Raw genomic sequence first — 24,215 nt, forward strand, 5'->3', positions numbered from 1 at the left:
CTCGTGTTTTCTGGACACAGATAATTGGCAAAATATCAGTTCCAGAAGGTGTTTCAAGCTTATTTTTCAGTTTTTTAATTGCTTATTCATTTAAAACCAGAAACTTCAATGTGACGTCTAACTCCAATTTCAAAACCCACGTTTCTGGACCTGGAAGAACAAAATATGTCCCAACACAGCCTCTGGGAGCCTCCTCTGAGTCTGCGTCTCATCTGTTTCTCACTGGACAAGACAGAGCCTCGTGATTTCTGCTCTGCACCTGTTGTCTCGAAAACCTAGAATGTCCTTGTTATTCACTCGCTCTGTGTTCTCCCTCAAGCCCCCCGCTGCCCCTCAGGCTCTCCCTCCCTGCGCAGGAAAACCTTCACGTCCACCCCTGCTACTCTGTGTTTCAGATGGTTCTACAAAATGCCTGTTTCTCGCATGAACCTGTAAGCGTATGAGTGTCGGGTTTGCCATCACCACCCTTCCCATCCTGTCATTCAGTACGGTACTTCCTCGTGCTGGGATTCCAGAACTAAGCTTTTCTAGTTCTACCACGGTCTGCATGTTTTCCTTCAGGTCCGTCCAAAGGCACATCATACATACAGGCCGGCGGAGACACTAGTCTCAAGCAGGGATGCGGTGACCTGGTGTTTGGTCGGCCACCTGTTGCTGGGAGTGCTGGACACCCGAGAGTCAGGGTTATGACCGAGAAACCAGAGCAATTCATGAGGAATGTAGGATTCATCTGTTTACTTAACCCGTGGTTCTGAGCACGTGTGTGTCTGTGTGTGTGATCATGGGGGGTTATATGTTCTAGAATTTGGAACTCTGATTTTCATAACTTTTATTTATGATCTCTTTCTTCACAGGATAATGTAGGTCTTAAAGATTTCTTTCCCTTTACTATTTTCTCCTGCTTCTGTTTCCTCTCAAGGGGCCGGTGGCTGGTCTCCACTTGTATCAGATAAATACCAGTGGCTGCAGGTCGACCTTGGAGAGAGAATGGAGGTCACAGCTGTGGCCACGCAGGGAGGGTACGGGAGCTCCGACTGGGTGAGCAGCTACGTCCTCATGTTCAGTGACGGCGGGAGGAACTGGAAGCAGTACCGGCGAGAAGAAAGTGTCTCGGTATGTTCCTTGCTGAGAGCCGTCTCTCGGTATGAATTGTGCCAGTCACTGCCTGTTGCTACGGATCTGTCAGAGTGAGCACAGAGACGGAGCCCCCGAAGTACCTGAGCATGTTTTCAAGTGAATATAAGATGCATGTGGCCCTGTATGATCTATGCGCTAAGTCAAACAGCCTGGTGCTGCAGTGAAACACTGAAAACGTCTCCCTGTTGTTCCTGGACGTAGTGTGTGATCGAAGGGGTGGGGTCGTGTGCAGCCTAGTGTAGTTTCCCTCCCAGAGCCCGGGAGTTGGTGTCCGTTGTTCAGCCAAGTAAATTCGTTCTTCCGAGTCCTCCGGTTAAGTGAGATTTCTGAAGTCTCCAGACACTGCCACACACGTCATGGGCAGTCTCCGTTTGGAAGACAGCATGTTGAGGGACACATGTCTGGCTCCAGCAGGAACCTGGGCACTTGTGTGTCCCCTTGTCGTTAATGGGGGTAGATCTCAGGGATTCTTTGGAGTCACAATGACTTAAACTCTCTTACACCAGGGACGTGCTTTCTGCTTCTGATTCCATACCCGCACTTCTTTGAGAAGAATTAAATTTCATTTTCCTGACCTTCTGAATATTAAAACATATGGAATTTATCAGATATGCAGAGTTTTGAGTCTTCGGATCATAGGGTGCCCTGAGGGAGGAGCTCTGAAGATAGAAGGGGGTACATGTCTGCTGTGTTGCTGTTGGCTGTTGGGGCAACAGGGGCAGGGCTGTGGCCTCAAGAAGATTTCTCAGGTGGAGAAGGAATTACTTTCTTCTTATTATTAAAAATACACTTGGGGCGCTGGGGTGGCTCAGTTGGTTGAGCTTCTGACTGTTGATTTTGGCTCAGGTTGTGATCTCAGGGTCCTGGGATCGAGCTCTCTGTTGGCTCCGTGCTCTGCGGGGCGTCTGCTTGAGATTCTCTCTCTCCCTCTCCTACTGCTCTCCCCTCTTCCTTGTTCCCACACACTCTGTCTCATGAATAAATAACTCTTTAAAAAAATACACTTTAGATGGTTGTCACGGGCTAGGGGAAGGGAGGAATGGAGAATTACTGTTTAATGGGGACAGTGTCAGTTTAGAAGATGAGAAAGTTCTGGGGATGCATGACGGTGACGGTTGCCCAGCCGTGTGATTGTTAGTGTTACACAATGGCATGATTACAAGTGGCCGAAATGGTGAATTTTATATTAGGACAATTTACTCACAATAAAAAATATACAGTTTAGGTTCCATTTAATTTAGGTAAGGATATTTAGTTAAGTCTTAAAAATTCTATTGTCATGGTAAGAGGGGAAGTGTCAGCGAAAAAGCCGTTACTTATTAGGTGGTAGCTTGTTGCATATCTGTAACTCTAACAAGCAACAAAATTATAATACTAGTTGGGTAACAAATTGGCCTCATTTGAACTCCCTTAGAACTCTTTTACTTAGTATAACTTCATAGGTTATGGCCTATTTAATTTTTTATCTCTGGACGTCTTTCTAGTTCATCAATAGATGTTGATTTAAATTGAATCAGGAAGAACTAGCCAGTTGTCTAACGCTGGATAAAAGAACAAAATAGGCAAGAATTTGTGTATAGGGGACCAGCTGACTTTGATACCCCAAACAAGCAGTTGCCAAGTGTGTAATCGGAAGTACATCTGGACATTGAGCTAATTCTAGGAATGCCAGGTCCAAACCAGGGTTAAGACCAACATTAATTAAGAATGAATAACAGTTAAAAGTTAAGGAAGCATTTACCTATATAGAGAGCTTTTGTTCCAAATTAAATCTTGTTTTTCGAAATCAGGTAATGGATGGCTAATGCATGCTTATTCTTGGTTGTATTAACCAAGGTTCATATTTTTACCCCCATCCCACCCCAATACACGGATGCGACATTGTGACCATTCCTGTTTTTTAGTTATGTGGTTTTGGGGGGACCCAAGCCCAAGCCTCACCATGTGGCACCTTGTTTCAAGGAGCCCAGGGGAGTAAGGGCCAAGGATAGTGGTGTTACGGACCCTAGACCACACAGGTGAGGACAGATGCTTGGACTCCTCGGTCCCACTGGCCGTCGCATGGTCAAGACTGCTGTGGTGGCCTTCCTCCCACACCCGGGGAGCTCGCTCACAGAGACCCACCTTGGTGAATGTTTGCTGGATGAGTGCAGGGTTGGAATCTACCTTCCCTTGAGGTAGGACGATTCTCCTGAGCTCCTTGCTCTGCCCCCTTTGAGGCCCTTGTCTCGGCTCAGGGCTTCTTGAAGCTCTCCAGGGCAGGAATCCCTTCTGCACTTTGGTCTCCTCTAGGAAAGGCGCTCCTCCTGGCACGTCCTTCAGCCATCCGCACGGCGCAAGTGGTGCTGTCTCCGCCCCAGACTGCAAACATAGCCGGCTCTGGCCACAGTAAGTCCCATGAGCTGATAATTAAGATTCTACCCACAGTCTCTTGAAGACAATTGGGGTGGATTTGGCTGCTCTCTGGCCCCTCTCACACAGAGGGCCTGCTCTTAACCCAAAAGCACGTACCTTCCCGGACGCCTGTCCCGTTCTTCAGGTGCTGGTTTTTAATGTGTGCTTCACTGCCACTAATTTGAGAGTTGATGACCCGACCGAACCAAGCCCCACCTCGCGTAGGCAGTTGCAGAAAGGGTGTGCAGGGTCTGCAAGGTCAGACTGGGGTCTGGGCCAATGCCAGACTCACCAGGTCCAAGTGCAGTTCTGAGACCAGTCGGTTTATAGCAGAATGAGAGCAGCACTTGACAATTCCATTATCGGTCACTTCCGTGTACTCAGCCTTGTGAGGACAAGGATATCTCCTGCTTAACTGTCCTGCTGCTCACCTACAGTGTATCAATCACCATGGCAGCCCCCTCTACCCTTCTGTGTGGATGGTGCTTAACTGTTGTGGATGGCGATTGGATTTTATACGTTTCTTCCCTTCTTGGGCTTTGAGGGCCATTAGGTCAGGGACTGATCTCCAGGGAGGCCCAGGCCTATTATGGTTTCTCGATAAAGGGCTGTTGGGTTGCATTAAGGGAAAGTTGCTGTTCTCAAATAGGCCTCAACCAGATGTGTAGTTAATGATATGGAAACCTTAGCCACCCATGGGATGTGGCTTATGCAGTGGGAGGCTTTTGGTGCCAAATATGAGAGTGAGAAGTTTAACACTTCTTCCCCACAAAATTGTACAAGGATGATACCTATTGAGCCTAAGGTGGTCTCCCATGTGCCCTTAACTGCAGGTCTCAGTAACAGCAGATAAATGCTGGATTCCGTCCTGGAAAACTGTCCTTCTCCCTCCCTTCTTCCCTCCCTCCCTCCCTTCCTACCTTCCTTCCTTCTCTGTCAATGACGATCTTCCCCAACCTGAAAACCTTCACTCTGTACTGAAATTGCTTGGACACTCCCTGCATTCTCGCTCACTACTCTCTCACATCTCACACACTACTCTCTCATGTCTCACACACCACTCTCTCATGTCTCGCTCACTACTCTCTTTCACTCCACTCATTCATCTCATGACTATTTCACATCGGCTCTGGAGTCAGGGTCTCTGGCTTGTTTGTCTGTCTATCCTTTGTAACTACTTCATTAAAAGGATTTTTTTCAATTCCTTGAAAGAGCACAAAAATAAAAATTAAAAAAAATCCTTTTTTGTTAAGCAGGAAAAGTGAACAATGGAAAAATTAAGTTCTTACAGAAAAGTTTCTGCAGTAGCCCAGTCATTGAAAGGAAACTTTGTTGAGCTGAGTCTCAGGGAGGTGGAAGGCAGGGAAGCTCAGGGAATCTCCAGCAGAGTCTCCTGGGGATTCTTCCCAACGCCTTGCTACTCGGGCAGTGGAGCTTCAGAGGATGATGTACCAACATTTGGTCTCAGATGGAGGGACCATCAACTCTACACTTTTCTACAACTTGCAGATACCGTAAATATACAGAATGCGCAAGTGTAGTGTATACTTAAGCATTCTGTATACGTACAGTATCTCCGCAAGTTGTAGAAATTGTAGCGACCTGCAGTTAGAACAGTTTTCCACCTTTGATGCAGAGTACATTTTGTAAATTTGTATAGACAAAGGCAACAAGGAAATAAATAATAGTATTTTGCAAAAGAGGATGACAGGTTTTTAGTATTTAAAAAAATGTTAGTGTCGCTGGTCCTAAAACTCTGGGATGGTGAGAATTTCTGATTAGCAATCCTCAAATTTCCAGCCAGTACTGTCGAGGCATCAGTTGAGAAGCTGGAGGTCCTCTAAATACATTCAGATTTCTCACACTGAGAGGACTGCTGGTGTGTTCCAGGGGTCTGCTAGCCTGTTCTGTAAAGGGACAGATAATAAATGTTTTTAGTGTTGTAGACCATACAGTCTCTGTTGTAGCTCCTCCCTTGTGTGAAAGCAGCCACAGGCATTGTGTAAGTGAATGAGCGTGGCTGTGTTCTAGTAAAACGTTATTTACAAAAACATGCACTGGTTGCATTTGTCTCTGGGCTACAGGTTTCTTGATCCCTGGTTTAGTCCATTTTGTATCTGTCTAGGGTGTGAGGTAGGGATCTGTGCTCATGGATTTTTCCAGATGGCTGCCTAGTTGCTGCAGTATCATTTACTGAGCAGTGTTATGCAGGGAACAGGATTAACATGGCAATCTGAAGGAGACCAGTGTTTTTCATGTTTCTGTCATGAGGTCTTATGGGTGACTTGTCTTCATAATGGGTCGTCTTACTTAGGTAAGAAGTAGTCTTTCCCCTTATTGTTTGTTCATCTCCAGATTAAGTTTCAAACTTCTACTTCTGTCTTATTTCAGAACTTGTGTCAGAGATAATCAATCTGGGATTTCCTTTACTTTTGAGAATTTGAAGGGCTTTTTAAAAGCACTTATCCCACGTGACCTTAAAAGATGGGCGTGATGGGGCGCCTGGGTGGCTCAGTGGGTTAAAGTCTCTGCCTTCGGCTCGGGTCATGATCCCAGGGTCCTGGGATTGAGCCCTGCATCGGGCTCTCTGCTCAGCAGGGAGCCTGCTTCCCTTCCTCTCTCTCTGCCTGCCTCTCTGCCTACTTGTGATCTCCGTCTGTCAAATAAATAAATAAAATCTTAAAAAAAAAAAAGATGAACGTGTTAAGCCCTCCTTTCTAAGCCTCTAAACTTACATTCTCAAGTTATGACGTACATGCAGATAGGGAAATGATAAAAGAGACACAAAAATTAGAAACAAAGATAAATTATCATTGTATGTTCTTGGAGAATCATAGAAAATCTCCTGGGAAATAAAAAATAATAATAATAAAATAACTCAGCGATCTATCTCCTCATGAAAGTAATTTCCAAAATTAATTTCTCTTTGTGCCTATAAGTAATTAGTTAAATGATAAAGGAACCATGGACTTCATTTATAATAGAATGACAAACAATAAAATTGGCAAGAAATGCTCCAAAAAATACTTAAAACACCATTAAAGGGCATCAAAGAATAGTGAGATTAATCCTTGTCCTTGGGTATCAAGACTTGATAGTGTAATGATGTATGATGTATGCTCATCCTTAACTAACCCGAAATAAAATAAAATAAAGGCTGTCTTTCTTCCTCCCTCCCTTCCTTCCTTCCTTCCTTCCTTCCTTCCTCTCTTTCTATTTTATTTATTTGACAGAAAGAGAGAGAGAGACAGTGATAGAGGAAACACAACAAGCAGGGGGATTGGGAGAGGGAGAGCAGGCTTCCCATCGAGCAAGGAGCCTGATGCAGGTCTCAATCCCAGGACCCAGGATCCCAGGACCTGCCTTACCCAGGTAAGGCAGACGCTTAACCACTGAGCCACCCAGGTGCCCCTAAAATGAGGTCTTCCTAACTTTCATTTTAAAACGTTTGCATGCAGAAGTAGGCACAGCAATTGGTAAAAAGAATAGTATTAAAGGGAATTATTCCTATTAAGTTAATAAAATGCCTTACGAAGCTTAAATGTAGCTATTTGAAACTACTTAATATTAATATTGTTTATATTAGCATATTAATGCAAAGATTAGTGAAGAAACATAATAGGGTTCGTTAATAAATATATTTACAGAATTAGCAAAAAATAAATGTGGCATTTCAAATTAGTGACGGAAAATGGATTATTCAATAAATGATACTGGGACAACCTGGAAAAAAAAATAAAGTTGGATCCCTATTTTTTTTTTTTTTAAAGATTTTATTTATTTATTTGACAGACAGAGATCACAAGTAGACAGAGAGGCAGGCGGAGAGAGAGGGAAGCAGGCTCCCTGCCGAGCAGAGAGCCCGATGCGGGACTCGATCCCAGGACCCTGAGATCATGACCTGAGCCGAAGGCAGCGGCTTAACCCACTGAGCCACCCAGGCGCCCTGGATCCCTATTTTATACCTTAAATAGATACAATTTAAAATAAATCAGCCACAGAGAAAGGGCTAGATGAAATTAGAAAATGTTTTGTATGGCTTATTGGAAAGAGCATGCTAAGGAAAATGGGACACCCAGATGCTACGAAAAAAAAAATTGATAAATCAGGTTAATTTAAAAATGATGTGGGGAAAAAATTGCTGTAAGAAGACACCAAACATAAATTGGGGGAAATTTAAATATATATGACAAAGAGCAAGTTTTCTTCACTTATAAAACATTCTTATAAATAAATGGGTGTGATTTAAAAAATCATTTAAAAATGGGTAAAAAGGGACGCCTGGGTGGCTCAGTCATGAAGCATCTGCCTTCAGCTCGTGTCATGATCTCAGGGTCCTGGGATCTAGTCCCGCGTCAGGCTCCTGCTCAATAAGGAGCCTGCCTCTCCCTCTGCCCTCCCTCCTGCTTGTGTGCATTCTCTTTCTCTCTCAAATAAATAAATAAAATCTTTAAAAAATAAAAAATAAATAAAAATGGGTAAAGATAGGGACGCCTGGGTGGCTCAGTTGGTTAAGCGTCCTCCTTCAACTCAGGTCATGACCCCAGGGTCCTGGGATCCAGTCACACACAGGTCTCCTTGCTCCGTGGGAAGCCTGCTTCTCCCTTTGCCTGCTCTGCCTGTTCTGCCTGTTGCTTTCCATGCTTTGGCTCTCTCTGACAAATAAATGAATAAATAATCTTGAAAAAATTTGGGTAAAGATAGAAATAGGCTGTAAACAAAACGAAACAGAGAGTTTTATAAATGCATGAAAAGTTGTTCACTCTCACAATCCCTTGGAGGGCAATTTCCATAAAATTAAGTAAAGGGGGTCCCAAACACCTGCCGCGTAGCTCTGAAGATGACAGTCCAGAAGGAGCAGCACCTTAAGTCCCCTCAGTACACTGTCTACACTGAGTAGAAACTCCACTCCTGGGAACGAATCCCACAGGGATACGTGAGCTGCACAGACTACTCCTGTGAGGACAGTCCTCACGTCCTCACAGTCACAGTCCGGTTCTCTGCCGCTGGTGAGTGCAGAGATAAAGCATGCTACAGTGCAATATTGCATAGAATGCCTTCCTTTGAAAAGAGGGAGGTGAATCTCTTTATTGATAACGAGTTTTAGGAAATGCTATTTTAAAATGAGGAAAAGCGATGCACACACTGTGCCCCCATCCGAAGTCCCAGAGATGAACGGGCACATACGCATGCATGTGTGCACACGCAGTAATTCTGGAAAGACACACAACAAATTAGTAATAGCATTTCTCACTCTGCAGAAGGGGCTGGGGCTAAAAATACACAATAATTATTATTTTTAAACTACATGTATATATTGCTATTCAATTAAATACTGGGTGTTGAAAGGGTTTAAAAATACAAAAGTTAATTTTTATTGTGGTAAAAAGCATATAACATTAAATTTACTATTTTAACGGGTTTTAGGTATTTAGTTAAGTATAATTACTGAAGATAATTATATTGAGTTAATATGTATATTCGTGTAGTTGAGCAACACATCTCTAGAAGGTTCTCATCTTGTAAAATGGAAGGAGGTCTGAACACACTGAACACCAAGTTCCCCTTCCTCCTCTCCCCAGCCCTCAGAAACCACATTTTAGTAACTGTGTCTGGGACTTTGACTGCTTCAGGTGCTTCGTGTAAGTGGAATCCTATAGCATGAGTCTAGCTGTGGCTGGCTTGCTTCACTCCGCATAAGGTCTTTGAGGTTCATCCACACTGTAATGCGGGACAGGACCTCTTTCCTTATAATGGTTGCATAATATTCCATTGTCTTGATACACCATCTTTTCTTTATCTTTTGTGACGATCTGAATGTTTGTGTCCCACCTGAAGTCACTGCTCTAACCCAAACCCCCAACGGTGATGATGGCATTAGCAGGTGGGACTTTTGGGAGGTGCTTAGGTCACGGGAGTGGAATCCTCTAGAAGCGGATGATGCCTTATCAAAGAGGTTCAGACACATGCCTACCCCCTTCTGCCCTGTGAGGACGCAGTGAACGTGTGTGGCCCAGAAAAGGTCCTCACTGGTCATGTTGGCACACCATTCCCATACTTCCAGCCTCCAGAACTGTGAGCGGTAATTTTCTGTCATTTAGAAGGCACCCAGTCTACGGTGTTTTGTTCTACCAGCCTGAATGGATTGAGATATCCCTTCTTCCATCAATGGCCCCTTGAGTAGCTTCTACCTCTTGGCTAATGTGAATAATACTGCATTGAACATGGGTGTGCACCTGTCTCTTGGGGATCCTAGTTTGAAGTTTATTGGACATATCCCCAGAAGTGTAATTGCTGGATGTGGTGATTCTATTTTAAGTTTTTGAGGAAGCTCCAAACTCTTTACCTCGAGAGCTGCACCATTTTGCATTCCCACCAACAGCGCACAAGTGTTCTAATTCCTCATCTACACAGTGTGTTTCTGTGGTTCTCTCACCCTTGAGCTTTGTAAGGACAGGTAATCCCCGGTGGACCCTGAGCGGCCCCACACGTCCTTGCTAGGTATGCCAGGTGTGCAAGTCCCTGGCTGTGGTTAACGGAGGCCATTCTCAGGGTGTATCAGAATAACAACCCTGAGAGCTGAGGGGCTGCCTCCCCCAGACCCAGTCCGGGTTTGCTTCTGCTCACTCTATGTGGATCCCCCCAAGCTCTGTGCTCTTGTCCTCTAAAGCAGTAGGACCCTTTGCATCTCTGTGGTTCTCAAGAAGGCATGATGACCTGACCCCATATTCACGAAGCCACGTCTTCTCTGTTGGGTGAATGGCTTCCAAAACGGTGTCATTCCTGGCTATGTTCCTCGATGATTGTGACTTCCATGATGCCAGTCTCTCCCTGGTGGCATTTGGAAACTTCCAGTTACTTACTTCTCCTTTCATGGTGCTCTGTGTTGGCCTTTCTCCCCAGATTACACCCTTGACATAAATTGTGTCGATTCTAAGATCTACAGGCTAATGGCTACAAGGCATATCATGTCATTCATGCTGTTTTGATTACACATAAAAAAAATGAAAGTATGCTTGCCATTTATTTGAGATTTTCAGCTGAAATGAGGATTTTGGCTTGAGTGTCCTTCATGTAAATAGAATCTTAAGTCATTTCCACTATGACTATATTCCTAATATAGGCTTTTTGATACTGTAGTATAGTATAAATACTATACTATATAAATACTCTACTATAAATACTATTCCAACTTAAGGGATACCTTTTTAGGTGGGATTCATCTTGCATGTAAAAGGGCAAGCTGCCTCTGGAATTATGGTACAGAGGCCTTTGTGTATGGAGATGAGCGTGTCTGTCTGTCCTGTTCCTGTGCACCAGCTGAGTTCTACACCTGAGACACCAGATCTCCTGCCATTCATAGTCACTGTGACGCTGTGCTGTGCTCAGAACTTTTTACTTTCTTAATGGCATAATCTTTTCCCTCCTGCCCTTGAGGAGAAATCAGTTAAAACTATCAAAAGAGTCCAGTTTTGAAAAAGAGTCCAAGGTCAGCCACCTTTTCCAGGAGGAGCGGTGAGCAAGAAAGGAGGGCAGGCAGTGGATGTCCCAGAACTTTGCCTCACGTCATGTCTGTGACCAAGAGAGAAGTTTAAAATCCTCCCCATTTGATGTGCATTAGGCAAAGGCACTTTATTTGGATTTGATCCCGTCTTCTATTGTGTATTTTTTTAATGGTCTTAATCATTCAAACCCTAGTGGCTTATCTTCCTTTCAGAGCTTTGATCACTGTAATGACTCAATAGCCTTCTTTCTTAAAAGAGAGAAGAGATAATTTTCAGGACCACGGAAAGAGACCCCCCCTCCCCCCCGCCCCCCGGGATGCTCAGTGCCTTCCGCAGCAAGAGCTTTATTACCAGAAGTTCCCACTGAGGGAAGATTCAGACCCAGCATCAGCTCCTATTTCCTGGGAGGAAACTTGAGGGTTAGCAGAAAAGTGTCTCAAAACGGAAGGTGAAGTTACTGTGGTAGTTCTTTTTTCTGTATGCCCCCAAATAATAACAAGTGAAATGCTCAATGCATTCCTCACCTTGTCAAAGATTTTCTACCCTTAAATTAAATAAATCTGTTAATCGATTATTAAGGTGGCACACAGTGATCTCCAGCTCTCTTGGAAAACCTGCCTCTCAGACCCTCCTGGCCACCTTGAGGTGGGAAGGAATTAAGTCTATCCCTGTAAGATTTTCCTAGGTACTGTTACTAAGTACCTCGGGCTCAACACAACAGAAATTTATTCTTTCATGACTCTGGAGGCTAGAAGTACAAACTCAATCTGTCGTCAGGGCCCTGCTCCCCCCAAGGGTCTAGAAGAGAATCTTCCATGTCCTTCTAATACTTTGATGTTGTTGGTGATTCTTGGGGCCCCTGGCTTGTAGATGAATCACTGCGATGTCTGCGTCTGTCATCACATGGCACCTTCCGTGTGTCTTCTTGTTGTCTCCCCTCTGCTCTCGTCTCTCTTGTTATAAACAAGAAGTTCTTGCCTCCATCACCACGTGGAGAGCCTCAGACACCTGCCACTTGACTACCAGTTTCCCCGCAGCTCCCCAGGCAGGGGGCTGGACAGCACCCCAGAGCCAAGGCTCTCCCTTCAACAATTCCATGTCATTTTCAACTCTCCTTTTAAGTTTCTCCTTCACACTCGGTGGCTGAATGTGCTTCAGTTTTTCTTTCTGCTTCTTACTCCTGATTTTAGCATTGTGACTCCCAAGTTATACTTTTTTTTTTTTAGACATTTTATGTTGTTTGCCAAAGGCGGATTTTGTTACCTCGGTCCTGCTTAGCCTATGGGGCAGCCTCTGGAGATGATCCCGCTCCTGCTTTGCAGTCCCCAAGAAGACCGGTGGGGACAGGCTCACAGACAGCTTTCTGGGAGAGGCTGCCACCTGTTCTTGGGGCAGGGGGCAGTTTTAGTGAGACCTGGCTGCTCAGCTGTATGCCCTGCCCCCATGCAAACCATAAGGGGGTGGGAGGGGAAGCCTCTGATTTTATCCCTATGGAGTCATGGATTGTAACTTCCTGGGTTTCCCTGCTCTGTTTGGATTAATGAGTCAGAGTTCATTACTCTGAAGATAAAAGGTGTTGGTGGTGGCTACATCTAGGTTAAGAGACTGGGCTTTCTGAGCACCTGGGGGGCTCAGGTGGTGAAGCTTCTGCCTTGAGCTCAGGTCATGATCCTGGGGTCCTGAGATCGAGCCCCGCCTTTGGCTCCCTGCTCAGCGGGATGGCTGCTTCTCACTCTCTCTTGTCCTGGCTCGTGTGCTCTCTCTCAGTGTATGCACATGCATTCTCTTTCTCTCTCAAATCAATTAATAAAATCTAAAAAACAAAACAAAAAGAAACACCAGAGTGGGCATTTTGGGGCCCTCACCGTGTGAAGTTGGTGGGGGGTATATTCCCACTATGTGAGGACAGGTGAGAAATTGTGCCAAGCGTTCTGCCGCTCTGTGACTCCAAACGAGGCATGATGGCAAGTGGGTCCCATGTCACTGCCATGATGTTCGGGGTGGGCATGGTGGCTGATGCACAGGGTGACCAGGAGATCTGCACTGGGGGGGCGGGATTGGGTGGGGTTCCCCATCACCCCAGGGAGTGTATGTGCAGGTATTGGGTTTCTCACTGGATCACAAATCAGGCTGGGTTTCATTCACATTAATGAAAGTGCACTTTTTGTTTAAATATTTCTTATTGTGGTAAAACAGACATAACACAGAAGTTAACTTTGTAACTATTTTTAAGTAGATGGGTCAATGGCATTAGCACTTTCACATTGTCGTATCTCCAGAATCCTTACCATCTTCCCGAACTGAAACTCACTGCCCTCTAGACACTAATTCCCCATCCCTCCCTTTCTCCAGACCCCAGCAGCCACCATTCCACTTTCTGTCTTCATGAATTTGACTCATCCGGGTACTTCATCTAAGTGGCATCGTAGCATTTTTGTCCTTTCGTGACAGGCGGATCTCATGTAGCATAATGTCCTCCAGGTCCATCCGTGCTGGGGCGTGTGTCGAAATCTGAAGAATGGTCTATGGCATGTATATGCCAGTTCTGCTCATCTCTTGAGGGATCCGTAGACTTTTCCACCTTTTGGCTGTAGTGAATAAAGTTGCTGTGAAATTGGGTGAACAAATATCTCTTTGAGACCTTGCTTTCCGTTCTTTTGGGTATATATGAACAAGTGCAATTCCTGGACTCTATGGCAATTCTATTTTTAAGTTTTTGAGGAGCTGTCTGCTTTGCTGCTTTACATTCCCACCAGTGTACTACGGCTCCAACTCATGCTCATCAACACATCTTATTTCCCATTAAAAAAAATAGCCAAACGGTGTGAAGTGGTGTCTCACTGTAGTTTTGATTTGCATTTCCCTGATGACTTCTGATGTTGGCATCTTTTCATGTGCTCATTGGGCATTTGTATATTTTCTCTGGATAAATGTCTATTGAAGTACTTTGTGCATTTTAAAATTAAAGTGTTTGATTTTTTGTTGTTGTTGTTGTTGGGATGTACACAGTTCTTTATGTATTCCAGATATGAACCCCTAATCAGATAGAGAATTTGCAGATATTTTCTGTCATTCATGGGTTGCCATTTCACTCTGCTGATGGCATTCTTTGATGCACAAAAGTTTTAAATGTTGATGTATTTGAATTTATCTATTTTACTTTATGTTGTCTGTGCTTTTAGTGTCCTATCCAAGAAATCATCACCAAATTTAATGTGTTAAAGCTTTTGTCCTGTTTTTCTTCCCTAAGAATTTTTATAGCCCTAGGTCTTATGCTGAGGACTTTGATTCATTTTGAGTTAATTTTTGTATACGGTATAAGGTGAAGGTCCATTTTTATTCCTTTGCATACTATTATCCAATTTTCCTAGACTTGGTTGTTGGAAACCTGTCCTTTTCCTGTTGAGTAATCCTGGCACCCATGTTGAAAATTATTTGTGGATCACATTGCAAAGCATTAACATCTTAAATATATCAAGTTTTCCAAAACATGAACAAGGTATTGCCTTCCAGTTATAAGTGTATTCTTTCATTTCTTTCAGCAGCATTTCATAGTTTCCAGTGTACAACTCTACTACCTCTTGGTTAGGATTATTCCAATGTATTTTATTCTTTTTGATGCTGTTATACATGAAATTGTTTTCTTAGTTTCCTTTTTAAATTATTCATTGCTGGGGTATTGAATTGCAGCAGATTTCTGTATGTTGATTTTGGTCAACTATCATTGATTAGTTCTAAAAGTGTTGTTGTTTTCCTGGAATCGTTAGGGTTTTCTACATATAAGATCATGCCATCTGCAAACAGAGATAATTTTACTTGTTTCTTTCCAATTTGGATTCCCTTTCATGCCTAATGGTGCTGGCTTGTACTTCCAGTATTAGGTTTAGTAGAAGTGACAAAATCTGGCATCCCTGAATTGTTCCTGATCTTGGAGGAAAAGCTTGTAAACTTTCCCTGTGGGGTATGATGCTCACTGTGGGTTTTTCATATATGGCTCTTATTATGTTGACATAGTTTCTTCTATTCCTAGTCTGTTGAGTGCTTTTATCATGAAAACGTGCTGAATGTGGTCAAGTGCTTTTTCAGCATCAGTTGAGATGATCATGTGACTTACCCTTCCTTTCCTAATGTGACCTGTGACACTGATTGTTTCTTGTATATTGACTCATTCTTGCATTCCAGGAATTAATCCCACTTGGTAAAGGTGCATAATCCTTTTCATATGGTACCAAATTCAGTTTTCGAGTATTTTGTTGACGATTCTTGCACTCGTCTTAATCAGGGATGTTGGTCGGTAGTTGTTTTTTCTTCTAGTATCTCGGGATTATGGAGTAATGCTGGCCTCATTGAATGAGTCAAGGAGTTCTCTCTCCTCTTCATATTTCTGGAAATGTTTAAGAGGATTAATGTTGGCTCTTCTTTAAATATTTGGTAGAAATCACCAGTGAGGCCATCAAGTCCAATGTTTTTCTTTGTAAGGAGACCTGATGACTGATTCAGTAGCCTTACTTGTTATGGATCTGTTCATATTTTCTATTTCTTTTTGGGTTAGTCTTGATGAAATTTCATATTTCTAGAAATTAATCCATTTCATCTCAGTTATTCAATTTGTTGCTATACAGTGTTCACAGTATTCTCTTGTAACCCTCCCCTATCTATAAAATCTGTCATAATGACCAACTTTCATTGTTGCCTTTAGCTGTTTGAGTACTCTCTCTTTTTTTAATTAGTGAGTGTCACTAACAGCTTGTCAATTTTTTTATTTTTGAAGACTCAACTCTTGATTTTGTGGATTTTCTCTGTTTCTATTTTCTATTTTGCTTATCTTGTTTTGTTTATCTTATTTTTATTCTCTATTTTGCTAATCTTTATTATTTTCTTCCTTCTGCTAGCTTTTGATTTCATTTCTTCTTCTTTTTTTTCTAGTTCCTTGTGGTGTAAAATTAGGTTGCTGACTTTGAGATATTTCTTCTTTTTCAATGTAAGCATTGATAGTTATAAATTTCCCTATTAGCACTTCTTATGCTACATCCCGTAAGTTTTGCTAGGTTGTGGTTTCATTCCCATTTGTCTCAATAAATTTTCACATTTCCTTTGTGATTTATTCCTTGACTCATTTGTTGTTTAAGGTAATGTTCAATTTCCACATATTTGTAGATTTTCCAGTTTTCCTTCTGAAACCTTTCTGGTTTCATTTCATTTTGATCAGAAAAGATATTTTTCATGATCCCCATCTTTCTAAATTTTTTACGACTTGTTTTATGGGCTAACATTCTGGCCTATACTGGAGAATGTTCCATGTCTTTTTGAGAAAGATGTGTATTCTACTCTTGTTGGTTGGAGTATTTTGTAAATGTCTGTTGTGACCAATTGACTTATAGTCTTGTTCAGGTCCCCTAATTTTTACTGATCTTCTGTCTGATTATCTGTTTGTTATTGAAAATGTGGTATTGAAGTCTCCTTCTTTTATTCTAAATCAATCTATTTCTCCCTTCAATTCTGTCAGTTTGATATGTAGCTGCTCTGATGTTGGTTGCACATTTATTTATAATTCTTATATCCTCTTGGTGAATTGACCTCTTATCATTATATAATGTTCTTCTTCAGTGCTTGAAACACTTCTTGCCTTAGTCTGTTTTATCTGATATTAGTATACCCAACCCTGGTCTTTTGGTTAGTAATTGCATGGAATATCTTGTTCTATCCTTTTTATTTCCAAATCTATGTTTGTGTCCTTACATCTAAAATGAGTATGTTATAGACAGAATAAAGTTGGATCCTGGTTTTTATTATTTTTTTTTTTTTTAGTTTTTTGTTATCATTCCGCCAACACAGGCCTTTTGATTGGGGAATTTATTTCACTTACATTTAAAGTGGTTACTGGTAGGATGGCCTACTATTTGCATTTTGTTATTTGTTGTCTTTATGTCTTAACTGTTTTGTTCCTCCTTTATTGTCTTCTTTTGAATTTAATTTTTTTACTCATTTTGATTTATACATTTTGATTTAATTTTCATTTCCTTTTCTGTAAATTCTATAAATATTTTCTTTGTGATTTCTATGGGGATTGCATATAATATCTTAAAGTTATAATAGCCTGTTTTTACCTGATATTTAACTTTATTGCATACAACACCCCTTCTTTTCACCCTTCTACCCACACCTTATTATTTATTTATTTATTTATTTATTTATTCACCTACACTTTACCTTATTGATGTCACAAATTACATCTTTATATATTTTGTACTTAGTAACATAGATTTATAATTATTATATATACTTAAACATATATTCATGGCTATTTGTTGTAATTTTGTAGAAGAATAAAAAGTGGATTTATGTATATGTATGTCAGTAATTTCTCAATAAAAGTGGAAAGGAGTAACAATTTAAAATTACAATAGTACTTTGCTAGTTTTTGTATTTGTCCATGTATTTGTCTCTCCTGGAGAATCTGATATTTTCATATGGCTTTGAGTTGCCATCTAGCATCTTTAATTCCAACTTGATAGACTCTCTTTAGCATTTCTTGAATGGCAGATCTAGTGGTAATGGACATTTTCAGTTTCTGTTGTTGGTCTGGGAATGTCTTTCTTTCTCCCTCATTTTTGCAGGATATTTGCCTAATGTTGAATTCTCCCTGACTTGCCTTTTTGCCTGAGGAATCCACTAATAGTTTTACAGAGGCTGCCCTGTATGTGATGAGTCACTCTTCTCTTGGTGTGGGTCTGTTTGTTTTTATCCTACTTGGCATTTGTTAACCTTGTATTGCTATATCCATGACTTTCCTCAGATTTGTGAAATGCATGGCCATTATTTCTCGCAGTAACTTCTCTGCTTTTTTCTCTGTCCTTTTTCCCCTGCATGTCCCATAATGTCTATATTGGTCAGTTTGATGTTCTTCCATCATAAGTCTCTCAGACTCTGTTCACTGTTCTTCCTTTCTTTCTCATTTTACTCTTCAGTCTCAAAAGTTTCAAATGACCTGTCTTCAAGTTCGCTGAGTCTTTCTTTCTGTTTGCCTCTGCTATTGAACCCCTTAAATGATTCTTTTTTCAATTCAGTTTTGTATTTTTCATCTCCAAAATTTCCATTTGATTGTTTCTAATAATTCCAAATTCTTTGTAGATATTCTCATTTTGCTCATATATTTTCTCGATTTCCTATAGTTCTTTTGTCCATGTTTTCCTTTAGCCTTTAGAACGTACTTAAGGCAATTGTTTTAAATCCTTCCCCTAGTAAGTCCAAAGCCAATATTTCTTTAGGGATGGTTTCTGGAGATGTATTTTGTTCCTTTGAATGAGCCACATTTTATTTCTTCTTTGTACACCTTGTGATCTTTTGTTGAAAACTGGATATTTTTAAAAACAGCCCCCCAGCTTTGCATGCTGCCTTCATGCAGGGGAGACCCTCACTATTCACCTTGGCATGCATTTTTCTCATGCCTTTGTTGTCCCTCGATCTGTGCGCGTGCTCTCTTCCCAGGTCTCTCATTGATATGGCTGCTTTTAACGTCTTCTTCTCTGTTAGGCTCACACCTTTTCTCATTTTAGGGACGTTAGCAGTTCTATTGTATTCCTCAATCAGTAATCACTTGCCCCAGCTGTCTGTGTCTGTAAATACCTTTAGGACGGTTTCCACAAGTCGTACCTGCTGCTTCCAGTGATCCCCCCTTCTGTGGTGTGAGCCACGTTTGGTTGTCTGAACTCTTGTTGAGTGTCCCAAGACCAGTCCCTCAGGGATCCCGTAGACAGGTTAGAAATCAAAGGGTTGCAGAACAGTCCACTCTGCTCTCTCTGGTTTGCAGCGGGGACTAGCTTGTGGCGACCATTCTGCTCAAGCTGTTCTGCCCAGCACGGTCACGGAATTTCCTGCCCTGCCACACATGGCTCATTCTTGACCGGGCACTCACTTGGTTGCTGTGACTCTTTGGCCATTCCCATAGTTCTCATATGTTATTTTAGTCAGTCTCCAGTTGTGTATTTGGTGTTTCTGTGGAGGGAACAGGCCTGGAGTTTTTTTATGTGTCTTCTTGCTGACATCACTTTCCTGAATTTTTAAGTAAGTTTTTAAAATATCCAGTCTATTTCAAAATGTGCTGGTATGTACATGTTTGTGTTCCGTTATTTTCATCTGCCAGTTTCCATATTTTTAATATAAAAACATAGTGTTAGTGGGTTCCAGTCACTGGTGGAAGAAGAGGTCTTTACCCTGCCAGCCTGATATGTGTGATGCCTAAGAGGACCTTTAAACTGCACAGGGATATGGTCACTTTTACAGAGACCGAGTGACCGCCATATAAGTGGAGAGGCTCCTTGTTGTACACAGATCTGCTTCCTGCACTGAGGGCTGGTATCCGTCTCTCCAGATGCTGCTGGAAACACCAGGTGTCTGGATGCTCACAGCATGAAAGGGCACTGACAAGGCTCCTGGGTACCAGGGACCGTCCCACTGGTGCTCAGGCCATGACAGTTACTGTAATAACCCACTGGCGACCCAAGCAGTCTTCCCTCCTCAGAGGAGGTTTGTGGGCAGCTGACGGAGAGCTGGAGCCCCAGCTGGGACCAGCACTCAGACAGGCTCCTCACCTGTCCCTGTCAACCTACGGTCACATCCTGTGTGCCTCTGTCGCTGGCTCTGCAAAGCCCCTTCGCCCTTCCCTCCTCCAGCCCATTTTCAGGCACCCGCACTTCCCATTTCCTATCAGATGTTTCCTGAGGGTCAGCTGGATGTGACCGTCACCGGGGGGGGGGGAAGCAGTGCCATCTTGGGGACTCACTAAATGACCACTTCTGTGGGGCACATCCTCACAGCCCAGGGACCCTAACAAGTGCAGCAGGGAGGCCACTGGCAAAGAGATGAAAGGTCTGTAGGCCCCCTCTCAGGGCCCTCTCCAGGGCACCCTCTCCAGAGGAAGGAGGGACAGCCCCCCCTCCGACCTCAGATTGGGGAGGGTCGAGGACCATGGATCCACGTGAGTCTCTCAGGGTGCCGGATCTCCCCCCAGGGATCCCTGGGGGAGCTGTATCCACACGAGGAGATGAGGACCCTGCTCCTGGTGGCTCCCACCCATGCCCAGCTAGTCACTGGAACTCTGCCTGATGCTGACTTCATGGCTGGTGGTTGGAAAAGAGGGAAACCCGACAACAACGAAAGCCAGGCTGGGCACCAGGAGACAAACCACCTTGCAACCTTACAAGAACTGGTCTCACTCCGTTTGACTCAGTCCTGATCACTAATTAGCTTCGTTTCAGATAGTCTGTAAAGATAGATTCCCAGCCCACGTTCCCAGCAGCCCCACTCCCCTCCACAACTCCGGGCACTGTGGGGTCGTCCCACTGAAGCACATGTGGGTCTGTGCCCTGAAGCCTTGCCTGGGGACCATGGTCGCCCTTCCTGGCTTGGACACTCAGGGTCCCTCACAGTGCAGGTCCTGACCCGTCTTGCAGGCTCATCCCCTGGCCAGCCCGTGTCCTAAACGTCCTCCCGTGTCCCGGGGGCAGCCTGACAGCCCCCCACAGCCTCCTTCCAGCTCGGCGTCTTCCCTGCTGGTGTGCCCTGCCCCAGTTGTCCCTGCTCTGGTGGCCTCCGTCTAAACTCTGTGCCATGAAAACCCAGCATCCACCTCTTCCTCCTCCAGGAAGCACTCCCTGACTTCTGACCAACGCACCTGCTGCCTTTCCCCATGGACCCTGGGCTCTGGGGTTCCCGATCTGGTGGTGCTAGTTCCCACCCACAGCCCCAGCCTGGGCAGCCCTGAGAGCCCGCTCCAGCCCCTTGCACTCAGTGTCCAGTGTGTTTCCTCACCCTTCAGTCATTGGAATCTTGTAAGGAAGTATTCACTGCATTTCCGGGTGAAAGCAGCTGTCATCTCATAGAAAATAACCTTTTTAAATGATTCCCTGTGTATAGAGCATATTGTACTTCTATCACTGGTGGGTGGGCAGGGCTGATGTAAAGTATTTTACAGGATTCCTGGTGTCCAGTCAACAGAGAGATGACGGAAGGCAAGGACAGTTATGACAGCTTCAGCACAATAATTTTGAATTCACAAAACCCATTCATTGTAAGACTGAAAAGTCGTGTGTGACATAAGCCTATTGCATAAGCACATTGTTCTGGGTCCCCTGCCCTTAGATCCTCTCCGGACGGGTTAGCCTTTTAGCTGCATTCAGGACTTCTGAATTGCTCATGCTACAATATCCCATAGCTTTATGGTTTATCTCATTTAGTAAAATGATGCTTAAAAATCACACTTGAATAAATACTGAGCAAAGGTCAAACTAACTCTTTTCTTAATCATAAAAAGATAATATCAGGGACTCTGTCTTTTTGTAAGGCATTCCAAAATTATGTAAGTTAAATTACGTTTACTTCGCACACACTGTCTTTTTAAAATCAGTCGTAGATGGTAAGTGATCTGAGGGACTGGCCCGCTCAGACGGAGCTATGCAGCTCCGTCTATGTGCTAGATGTCCTGACATCTTCTGATTCATGTTTTAAGAAGTTTTTTAGTTTTAAGAGACTGTGGCAGAAGTAGGACTTCTGTCTCAATCATTTGTCATGCAAGGTCCTCCTTCTAGTGTATTTTACATAATTGGAATTGACTAGTCATAAGCCATGGCTGTGGTCATGAGAACAGGGTCAGTCATGAGCAGGGAAGCAAGGATTTGGGGCGGGGAGGAACTGAGCTGTTGTGATCCACTGTGCAGGAAATGGGCTCTCTGAGTTCATCAGGCATCTAGGATGTAGGGCACCTTCTAGAAGTCTGGCTTAGTGAATCACTTAGCTTTCCCAGACCACATGTATTTGCAATGAAGATTCTGTTTTCTGCCAATACCATTGTGTTGTGAGTGGGGGAGGTCAGTCCCCCTTGTGGGGTCGTTAAGGAACATTCCAGCGTGGTTGTGGAAGTCACGTGCAGGAAAGCTAAGAAATGACCGGGCTTGTTACGCTCACAGGTGCTAGGGCGGGAGGCACAACGGGCACTCCTTGCTCGTGGCCGCACGGCAGGTGGGCCCAGGAGGTAACCGTATCCAGCAGGTGCAGACCTGAGCCACTGAGAACCCCTGGGCAGCTCCCTGTATTTCAGGTTGGGGTGGCCACAAAGCCTTGCGGGGATTTCACTGGTATGTTTGGAGTCCCTGGGTCACAGACAGGGGAGGGCGAGATGGGGACCTTGTGACAGGAGCCTGCCTGACCACCCTGGTGGGCCCGGGAGGGGGCTCACGGCCTCTGCCTGGTGATGTTGAGTCATCAGGGAGAGAGGAAGTGCTAACAATTTACGATCCAGTCTTCACCCTTTCTTCTCATTTTCAACCTTATTTTCCTTCTCAGGTAAGAGAACCAAGACTCTGGTACTGCCCGGGACAGGCCCAAAATATATAAACAGTCTTTCATCACCTGAAACTGACAGAGAGGAAGCATTTCAGTTCATTAATGGTGACGTGGAACTGAGATTTGTGTGTTCTGCTGAGGCTCAGGGGTCCGTGGCGTCCGCTGGGCCCTGGACCCTCCCTGGCCACCTTTCAGACTCCTCGGTGCATCTGTTACAGTCTAAAAGAAAAGGACACTGAGCCTTTTTTTTTTTTTTTTTTGTTCCTTCTTTTACTTCTTCTTCCTACCTGGCCTGGTTCCACAAATCATCAGCCATGGGACTCGTGTGCTTTCCTCTCAGTCTACAAATCACAAGCACCCCTTCCCTCCTCCATGGCGGGGGCTATCCAGGGCATCACTGTCCCCTCAATTTGGCATGGAAAGAGTGGAAGTCCATGAAGAGTCAAAGATGTAGGCACAGACGCTGCAGGACAGTCAAACTCTGTATTAGAGCTACTTAACAGATACTGTTTTCTTCCCTGGTCTGCCACTGCCTCACTAAGACTACATGTATGTCACATGTGGGCAGAAGGCTCTTATAACCCTCGTTTGCAACAGCCACCATTGCGTCCTGGGAGTGGGTGGCCGGGAGCTGAGGTGGGGTGCTGCCCGGTGAGGGGGCAGGGAGCCCAGGGGAAGCAGTGCTAAGCGTTCTCACTGCCCTTGATCTCCCCTTTTACTATCCTGGGCCATGGTAGGACTCTGTGGGCAGATCATGTGGTTTATTTACTGAGTAACTTATTTAATAAACCCAGGTGGGGCTTGAACTCAAGACCCTGAGATCAAGAGTTGCACACTCCTCTGCCTGAGCTGGCCAGGCACTTGGCAGTTAGCCTCTTGAAAGATATGGGAAGCCACAGAGAAGGTTTCAGAAGTATTTTTTTAGTTGCCCAGTGGTATTCAGTCTCCCTCAGAAGTTATTTAAAAATGGGGAGTTTTTGTTCAAGACGTCTAATGCTGGTATGAATTCCCCCCCCCCAATTTATTGTGCTGCAGTTGACGTGTGACATCTCCCTGGGTACTCACGGGGTCTTCCCTCCATGTGCACGTTCCCTGGGGTCTCTGTGCATCCAGATTTCCTCTTGTAATGTCCCAGGCTCGTTGGATCAGGACTCACTCTAATGGCCTCATTTTACCTTGATCACCTCTTTATAGACCCTGTCTCCAAACAATCACATTTGGAAGTATGGGGGGTTCAGGCTTCCACATATGAATTAGGGGTGGGGGACACAATTCAGTCCATCACAGTAAGTTAGATGGGTTCCCTATTTTAAAAATTTTTTAAAAATTTATTTATTTGACAGACAGAGATCACAAGTAGGCAGAGAGGCAGGCAGAAAGAGAGGAGGAAGCAGACTCCCTGGGGAGCAGAGAACCCGACATGGGGCTCGATCCCTGGACCCTGGGATCATGACCTGAGCCGAAGGCAGAGGCTTTAACCCACTGAGCCCCCCAGGCACCCTGGGTTCCCTACTTTATAAAGTATTTTAATGTTAAATTAAATACATATGGTATCTCAAGTCATGGGTACTTCTCAATGAGAAATCTTCTAAATTTTATACAAATAACCCATTTGATATATCATTATTTTGAACATATGCAGGAGGCTAAGAGGATCGTGCTATTCTGCCAATAATCTGAGTTGTTAAAGAATGCCCCCAAACTGTGCCTGGAGTCAAGTTTATATTTAAGTCAAGTTATATATTTAATTCTTTTCATTCAGTTAACTTACTTAATTCCTTCAAGTTGCCGATAGGAGAGGCACACTATTAAACACTCATTTGAGGCATTTCTTATAAC

General features: G+C 43.8%; 1 protein-coding gene across 1 annotated transcript in view; it reads left to right on the top strand.

Moving 5' to 3' along the window:
• The window catches only part of LOC308355045 (contactin-associated protein-like 3), a gene marked incomplete at both ends in the record, with an annotated part of 149,601 nt that overhangs the window by 42,266 nt on the left and 83,120 nt on the right, over positions 1 to 24,215 (top strand). Inside the window, one exon of the mRNA XM_080822949.1 lies at positions 920 to 1,113. Coding sequence (XP_080679075.1) covers positions 920 to 1,113 — 194 coding nt within the window. The remainder of the gene's footprint in view (positions 1 to 919; positions 1,114 to 24,215) is intronic.

The sequence above is a fragment of the Martes martes genome (genome assembly GCF_963455335.1).
Source record: "Martes martes genome assembly, chromosome: 14".
Lineage (NCBI taxonomy): Eukaryota > Metazoa > Chordata > Mammalia > Carnivora > Mustelidae > Martes > Martes martes.